This window comes from Dunckerocampus dactyliophorus, chromosome 19 (assembly GCF_027744805.1).
Source record: "Dunckerocampus dactyliophorus isolate RoL2022-P2 chromosome 19, RoL_Ddac_1.1, whole genome shotgun sequence".
NCBI classification, from domain to species: domain Eukaryota; kingdom Metazoa; phylum Chordata; class Actinopteri; order Syngnathiformes; family Syngnathidae; genus Dunckerocampus; species Dunckerocampus dactyliophorus.
The window spans coordinates 17,856,277-17,865,261 of record NC_072837.1 but is presented as its reverse complement, the minus strand read 5'-3'; the positions used below and the strand labels follow the sequence as shown (position 1 = coordinate 17,865,261).

Sequence of the window (8,985 nt, the reverse complement as noted above, 5' to 3'; positions counted from 1 at the left end):
TGCTGAGTCCACTCCTCTACACGCTCTTCACCTACGATTGTGTGGCCTCCCAGAACAACACCGGCATCATTAAATTTGCGGATGACACTACAGTCATCGGACTGATCACTGGTGGTGTTGAAACATCATACAGAAGAGAGGTGGCGGACCTCATAGCTTGGTGTCGTGATAACAATCTCCTTCTCAATACAGATAAGACTAAAGAGATGATCATCGACCCAAGAACAAGGGAAAAGGAGCCGCATAGACCCCTGTTTATTGATTGATGACTTATTATTATTGATGAGACTGAGGTGGAGAGGGTGAAAACCTTCAAGTTCCTTGGCACACACATCAGCGAGGACCTCACCTGGTCTCACAACACCCAACAAATTCTGAAGAAGTCCCAAAGGAGACTGTACTTCCTGAGAAGACTGAGGAAATTTGGCATGCCCACCACAATCCTGAGTTGCTTCTACAGATGCACTATCGAAAGTGTCCTTACCGCCTCCATCACTGTTTGGTACGGTAACTGTACAACACGTGATAGAAAGGCACTCCAGCGGGTGATCAAGACCTCACAGAACATTGTTGGGGCAGCCCTCCCCTCACTGCAAGACATTTATAAATCTAGAGTCCTACGCAGAACACACAACCTCATCAAGGACAGCACACATCCACAACACTCATTATTCACACTCCTACCGTCAGGCAGACGCTCCAGGAGTTTGAAGTCCAGGACCACAAGGCTGGCAAACAGCTTTTACCCACAGGCCATCAGGCTCCTCAACGAAGCACTCGCACACGCCGCACGCAACACACGCACACACTCATAGCACTTTATTTATTTATTTATTTGTATTATTTACTTGTATTAATGTCTCTTCTGTTGTTGTTGCTTAATTTATTGGTATATATGTTTATGTGTTTATGTTTCTTATGTTCTTATTCTTTCATTTGTTTTCTTTCTTTTCTTGGGAGAATGAACAGAATAAGATTTTCATTGCATGGTATAACTGCTGTTGTACTATGCACATGACAATAAAACTCTCTTGAATCTTGAATCTTGAATCTTAACATTTGAACAGGCCAAGGTACATGTTAACATAAGATCCCTTCTTTGATATAACCTTCACAATTCTTACATTCAACTTGAATTTCTTTGCAAGATGTCAGAAGAGCCTCCCACAGCTGCTCTTTTCTTGTGATCTGCCTGCCACCCTCATCGATTTTTTGCTTGACGATGCTCCATAGTTTCTCAATTGGGTTGAAGTCAGGTGAAAAAAAGGAGTGCAAACCATGAGTTTCTCTCCTTTTATTCCCATAACAGCCAATGACAGAGAGGTAGGTATTCTTTGCATCATGAGATGGTGCATTGTCATGCATGCAGTTCATTTTGCTACAAAAGGTACTGCTCTTCATATTGTACCATGGAAGGAAGTGGTCGGTCAGAAACCCTACATACTTCGCTGAGGTCGTTTTCACACCTTCAGTGATGGGCTTCTGATCCAAAACATGACTCAGCCACCTCCTTGCTCACATCACGGCCTTATTCAGATATGCTGGCCACACTCTACTTCATCCATCCGGACCACCCAAGGTTGCACGGCCCTCATCGGTAAACAGGATTGTTTGAAAATTAATCTTCATGTATTTGTTGGCCCACTGCAACCATTTCTGCTTGTGAGTATTGGTTAGGGGTGGCCAAATACAGTAGTAGGTTTATGCATAAATGGAGGTTCATGGGACTTCAGAGACACCAGCAGCTTCAGATACCTGTTTGCGGCTTTGTCCTGGCTTTTTAGCAGGTGCTCTCTTGATTCCATACATTTTTCTGGCAGAAATCCCAGCTGTCATCTCAATCAGCCACAAATTTCTTTACCGTACAAACGTTTTTGTCAATTATTGAATGTTTTCATGCCTTGTCCAAGGCATTGCAATATTTGTTGCTTTTTTTGTCAGCAGAGAGATCCTTATTCTTTCCCATATTGCTTGAAATCTGTGACATGCTTAATAATGTGGAGCATCATTTTTAACTAGTTTTAATTGGGCTCACCTGGCAAACTAATTATGACAGTTGTCCGAGATTGATATCAGTAATCCAAAGAGACCCAACACACAATGCCATCCACGAATTTCATTGAAAAACAAAAAAATGTATGTTTATGATACTCAAATCCTATTTGCATAATAATTTGGAACACCGTGTTGAATACGTTTTAGACATTTATAGCTTTATATGGGCCACTTGTGCTTCTGTATAAAGGGGAGTTTATTATAGACTTTGACAAACGCATGAAAGGAGCACAATTGTGACACTTTACTTTTTTTTGTATAGCCTCTTTTTTTAGTATAATATAAATTCTACATGGAAAAATACACACACATATATACATATGTAATGTATATATAAAGAAGCATTCATGATTATGTGATTGCAGATTGTGTTTCAGAATAACAAAAGGGAGATACAGTAGGAAGGAAATACTATCCTTCCCCACATTGTGAAGGTTACACAGTAACAATGCAGTACTCACAAAGAAAAATGTCCAAACAGCACTTCTTTCAAAACCAGCAATGAGTGTCTTGCCAAAAATATTTTGGATACAGTATATGGTAACCAGGAGATAGTGTTTCAGGGTACAGAGATAAGCAAAGTTTTGGGCCTCCTTGACAGTTTCCATCATTTTCATTTATAAATCACTGGGTGTTTACAAATCTACAATTTCATTTTAAAGTATTGAAAAACTGATGGACAGAGCAATATTTCAGGAGTGAAATTGATTAACAGAAGATGTGCATATGATGCATCACGGCAGCACATTTACCAAAATGAAGCTTGCTTGTCCAAACGTTCTTTGGCATCCCTCAGCTGACGAACTACAAGTTGATGTTATAGTTCTTTGGAAATGGTCTGTGGGTTGTCATTGACAGTTGTCACCATCCTTTGCCTTTGCCTTTCTGATATTTTTCCTTGCCTACCACTTCTGGCCTTTGTCACGCTTTGCTTGTCGCTCTGCTGCCGCCTGTCTATTCCTTGTCTGCAGTGCACCCCAGCCGGTGAAGGTGGAGACTCCGGAGCACACCTGCAGGCAATTTAACCGGGGACCCCTCCTAAGCAAGGCAGCAGCGTTACCTCGTCGCCAGATTGTACTCCCTGATTGCTTGCTACCACTTAGTCCTGCTTCCCTACCCTTCTCCCTGCTTTCTGGCTCCGTGCATAACCAGTCCTGTAGTGTGCTCCTTGCTAGTGTTAGTCTTAACAAGTTTACCTTAACAAGTTTGTTCTAACTGTTGTGGATTTTCCTGTTTTTGTGTTGTACTTTTTTCCCTTGTGGACAACCTTTGTTACATTAAATCTTTTGTTCATCATTTTTGCCTTTTTCCTCTGCATTGGGATCCAGACGTTTCACTTTGGCTCGCGCCAATCCTGACAGCCTTAACAATAACTGTGTTTGTGCTCTTCCATTTCTTCATTATGTTTCTCACAGTGGACGTTGATAGCTGAAATCTCTGAGATGGCTTTTTGTAGCCTTTGCGTAAACCATGATGTTTATTTTCCGGTCATTTGCCAGATGTTTTGAGGGTCCCATGTTGCCCGTCTTCACAGGGTATTCAAAGAGAAAACCAGCTTGCAAGTGGCCACCTTAAATACCTTTGATTAGATGATTGGATGTGTCTATCAATGAAATTCAAGGTTTTATGAGCTCAGAAAAGCCATTTTGTGTTCCAATTAACCAGTGGTAGGTAGGTAGGTAGAGGTATTCAAATCAGAAAAATGACAGGGGTGCCTGAATTTCTGCACCTGTCTAATTTTATTTTGATGTATATTGCATGTGTTGTGTTAATCCAGTGAACCTCATTTCACTCCTGTAATACTACTCTGTTATGTGATATATCACAATGAAATAATAGATTAAAATACCCATTGATTTATTAATGAAAATGATGGAAAATTGTCAGGGGTGCCCACATTTTTGCATACAACTGTATCAGTGTATCTGCCTGGCAACAGTGATGAGCAAAGACAATATGGTGGGAACATAACCAAAAAAGTAACAGTATAAAGTGCTACATCATCAGCTATGACAGACTTTTTCTTTATTTTGGTGCATTTTGGTGTTATTTTCCTCCCTTCTTAAACCATCATATGCATTATGTGCGTATTTAATACATAAAGTAATGCACGACGACACAAACACAATATTGCTTGTTAAAAACGCTTTTAAACGACTTTTAGCTGAAGTGAGACGGTCCTAAAGAGTCAAAAATGTTCAAAACTGGGCTCAGTGGAAGATTGGGTTTGAGTGAGCACGACTGCTTGACCCGCACTACGCCACTAAGTGGTGCACAACAGGAGTACGAGTACGGTAGTTCACTTGTGTCATCAACTATATAACAAGTGTGTTGCGATACAGCGATTCTGCAATAATCGACGTAACAGCAGAAGAAGGAAACTAATTTTAGCGAACCAACGCACATGTTTTCCAAGTACGTATGTGGATACTTCTTGCAGCAAAAGGAGATTTTACTGGCCGTTTTGCAGTGTTGGCCATCCTTACTCCTCCATCGAGATAACCAACTTCCATTTGCTGACAATATCATCCACCTCCCAGCCTGCATTGGGCCCTGGCTGTGGCCCCGCCTCCCCCCTGGAGGCTTGTTTGAGGAGCACATTGTCCAAACCCAGCTCCTTATTTGCCACCTCCTCTTCCTTGCTGCCTCCCTCCTGGTTGACCTCCATCCCCGGCAGCACTAGATTCCTCAACCAAGGGTCCCAGTTAATGTGGAGCGACTTGTCCTGCTTATCTTCCTCCAATCCCCTCACCATGAGTTCACCGTAGTCATCTGGGGAGTCATTTGAGGGTGTTGAGGGTGCGGCATGGGAGGTAGAGAGGAGGTGTACTCTTTGAACGTCTTTGCCAAGTGTCCTGTATGTTCTTATGTCTTGCTCCATCCGTTCCTCTGAGGGTATTCTGAGGCCAGTTGTAGGGTAATTGTTCAAAGAAGACCTTGAAAAGTCTCTCTCTTCTACAATTTCCATGTCAGGCATAGGAGAAGGCACCTGTGCCTGCGTGCTCCTCTCTAATTGTGTTTGGGTGGACTCCTGCGGGAAGTAGCACTGGGAGACGACAGTATCAGGATGATCATCTGAGTCATTTCTTGGAGCCACGCCGACAACCCCGTAGCTGGAGACATTGTCCAAGGGTTCCTCCAGCTCTGGCGGGAGGTCTAGGGGCAGCTCTGAGGGCATCTCTGGTTGCTGGGCGGCGTATCTTGACGGCGGGAAGGCGAGATTAGCCTGCTGTCTCCACTTCTCGGGACGTCCACGGTGTGATACATTGGTGTCTGACGAGAGATCGTTTCTGACAGTAGTGACGAGGATGGGGTTAAGCCTCTCGGGCGGGAAGGTCAGTGGTGGAGAGGGAAGCAATGGTACGTCCTTGAAGGGACGAAGGGAGGATGAGGTGATACAGCAGCTCACAAACGATAGAGCAACAAAGTCCAGTTCTTACCAGAAATGAAGGCCTCTTGTGTTCCTTCCCTGTCAGGAAGTGATAGAGAAAGTATCCCACCACCATAAGAATGCAGATGCACATTGATGGAACCACAATACCCACAACCACCCTCTGTAGCTGGCCCTTTACAGGATCTGGGGGAGCAACCAAGTCATAATTACCATCAGTCGGCTGAATGACACAAAAACAAAGGCAATTAGTTTGTACCTTTAGTGGTAGTTAGGCAGTGAAGCTCTGACTGCCGGCACTGAAAGGGCAGGGAGAGGAATCTGGCCTTGGCAGAGAAGCAGTATTCTGTGTCATAATCCATCAGATGGTATGTGTACGGGCTGGATGTGACTGGGAAATGATGCTGCCAACATGCAACACGAGCTTCCTTTGTGAACAGAACCTTACATATGCAGTATATACACTGTATATGACAATTTGCTGTAATGAAGCACTCACCACCTGGCCACGACGCCCATTGTGGACCGAGAGGTTGTAGGTCATGTAGGGGTACAACGTTGCCATGGAAATGGGTGGGGCGTGGTCATCTGGCTGATACCTGATTGGACCTTTCAGATGGACAATGGCGTTGTTGTTGTCCTTTACTTCCACTGAAAGCAGAGGCTGCCCAAAAGTAGCTGAGAAAACAAGACGCTTGGCATGAACTGTCTGATATCATTTATCCTATCTATCATTGGGTATTTGGAATAGTCTGCTTTTTGTAGAGCTCAACTTACTGTCATACTTTGGATTGAATCTCCCTTGTGTCAAAGCCCACTTGGAGAAGGCCTTGGAGCCCACAGCTGAGCGCACCCTTCCGTGGTAGCTCTGCTGCACATCCCACGTCTCACGGGTCAGGTCGCACCACGTCTCGGCTATTTCCTTGCACTTTTGCACAGGCCTCCAGTTGACCCGCCTCCCTTTGCTGCCCTCCACGCTGTCCCCGTAGCTAGGAAGGTAAATGTTTGTCAGCAAGTGAGGCTAAAAGTGTTGTCGCATCCTCAGCTTGACATCGTTGCTTACAAGGCATACTGCACGGTGAAGCGAGTGCCGTCCGGCGTTGTATTTCCCGGGAGCCACTGGAGAATGTTCCTCAGGTTCACCGAGGAGAAGCTGATGTTGACGGGGCTGGGGGGAGGGGAGGTGCCTGTGGTGGTGTGAAGGTAGTTTAAAAAACTTCAACAGGAACTCACAGACTTGTACTTTTGGGGCACATGTGGTGTATGTTAGCAACACTAGAGTAATTAGTAGGGCTGTCACGAGACGAGACAATACATGAGATTGGTTCGATGAGACGAGATTTTAACATTACTTTTAAAAAAAGTACAATGAAAAATATCAAAAATGTATTGTAATCTACTAATATAATTTAGAATACATTACTCTTTTCTGCACACTGTGTGTATACTAGCAGCCCCGCCTCTACCCACTGAGACAAAAAGACTGTATTACTGACAAAATGGCGACTCCGTTCATGCTGTTGTTCTGTGGAACAAAGGCACCAAGGTGGTGAAACCAATTAACCCTCTTCCTGCCTGTTTGGATGCGAGAGACGAAGAAAACAGACACGCCGGCAATATATTGAGGCCGGTAAAAATATTGAGTTTTGTTAACTTACTGTGTGATTAATTAATTAATTAATTACCACCCCTAGTGGCCTAGTGGCCTAGTGCCCATGAGACATTTTTTTCTGAACGAGAAATCTTGTCACTTTTTAATATTGTGAGCTCTTGTGACACCCTAGTAATTACTGTTAATGTTATTAATTGTGACTGAAAACCCGGGCGCCTGGCACCGTACACAATGTTACATACAATTACTGTGCCTACTCAGCTCACCATAGGAGCTACTTACTAGCTGTGTTTCCATTGGCAAAAGCAGGTACCGTGTACTATTTTTAATACCTGGGCAGACAGTGCTAAGCAGATTTGTCATTGTGTCACAATATTCGAATATTTGCAGATAATGCAGCCGACAGGGCCAAAATATACCCTGTGGGATACATTAGAGTGGTCTACAACTGTGCATATGTGACACGTGCGGTTGTAATGGATGCCAGCCAGTGTGGCTGTGCGGTTGTACATTGGTAAACCTCACTTCCTGAACATTAATAGTCACGCTGGACGTTAAGTTGACAGTCTTCTAGCTTGACCGCTAGCGCTCTCAGCTTCGATTCTGATAACCCTGGTTCAAGCCCAGGGTGGAACACAGTGCTGGCTGAACCAGGCACGCAACATGGCACAGCCAGCCCTGCATCCTGCCTCTCATCCACAGATTGCTAAATAAGAGTTGAGCAGCGCTAGCCAACAAGCAAAAAACCTGAGATGTCAACTTAATATGCAGCATGGCTTCTTTGGTGTCAGGTGAGGTTTACAAAGTACTTTCACACAGCCACATCAGCTCATGGCATATGTTACACATATATACTGTACATTATTTTACAGCCATTAAAGTGAGGCTTCAAAAGAAGGGGCATACAAGGAAAAATATCTGAGAAATCCAAGCTATACAGGATATACGATTAAAAAAAATGGCCAGGAAGTCCATCATCCGTCCATCCCCAGGCGTTCCCAGGCCAGTTGAGAGTCTCTTCAATGTGTCCTGGGTCTTCACCGAGGCCTCCTAATGGTCGGACGTGCCCTGAACACCACCTAAGAGAGGCGTCGGAGAGGCATCCCGACCAGATGCCCAAGCCACCTTATCTGGCTCCTCTCAATGTGGTGGAACGCGGTTCTACTCCCCAGTTTCTCCCGGACTGCAGTGCTGGAGAGCCAAGTCACCCTATGGGGAAAACCCATTTCGGCCGCTTGTACCCGTGATATTGTTCTTTTGGTCACGACCCAAAGCTCATGACCATAGGTGTTAACAGGAAGTTGCACGCAAAATACATACTGTGACTACTGTCATTTGCAAACCCATAAGTGCGTAGATTTGTAAATGTGTCAGCAGGACACACCCTGATCACCAAGACCAATTATTAATGACGCCAAGTGGCAAGTATTTGCATAATCATGCTCATAATAATGCACCTGTTGTTGTCAGAGGGGTGCTACGTTCCAGTACAGTGGTAATAGATTTGGATGTAAGTCAAACATACAGTACGGTGGCAGGAAGCAAAGCAACCTCTACATAAACCTCCACATGTATTTATATTCCATTGTAAAGAAACAAGTAGGCAGGGCACATACCTGTCGAGAAGCACAGAGCCCCGAGGTTTAGAAGTAACAAAACAGTCCTCATGAATGGAGGGAGCGCTCATGTTTCCACAAGAAAGCGCTAGGATGCCTCACCTGCCATCGGCCGTCTCACCTGCCTGCGTGTCGGCCGCAGATGAAAGGACAGGAAAAGCAAAAGTTCAGGTGAAAGCAGGCAAACAAAGACAAAAATGTCGTACGTGTTGTAGCTAAAAAGCAAAGAACAAATCTGGCAGCCTAGCCACAGGTGTTCCGTGGTTGTTACGGAAAGAATGTGACGGCACTTGTTTGCATTGCGGCTGGGC

General features: G+C 44.5%; 1 protein-coding gene across 1 annotated transcript; it reads right to left on the bottom strand.

Moving 5' to 3' along the window:
* Positions 1-2,304: 2,304 nt before the first annotated feature.
* Positions 2,305-8,973, bottom strand: il20ra (interleukin 20 receptor, alpha). The gene is made up of 7 exons (XM_054762586.1): positions 8,675-8,973; positions 6,510-6,633; positions 6,224-6,435; positions 5,946-6,124; positions 5,706-5,850; positions 5,496-5,632; positions 2,305-5,422 (listed from the first exon to the last, which is right to left on the bottom strand). The coding sequence occupies exons 1-7, from the start codon at positions 8,724-8,726 to the stop codon at positions 4,538-4,540; spliced, it is 1,734 nt and encodes a 577-aa protein (XP_054618561.1). The 5' UTR covers positions 8,727-8,973; the 3' UTR covers positions 2,305-4,537.
* Positions 8,974-8,985: the final 12 nt, after the last annotated feature.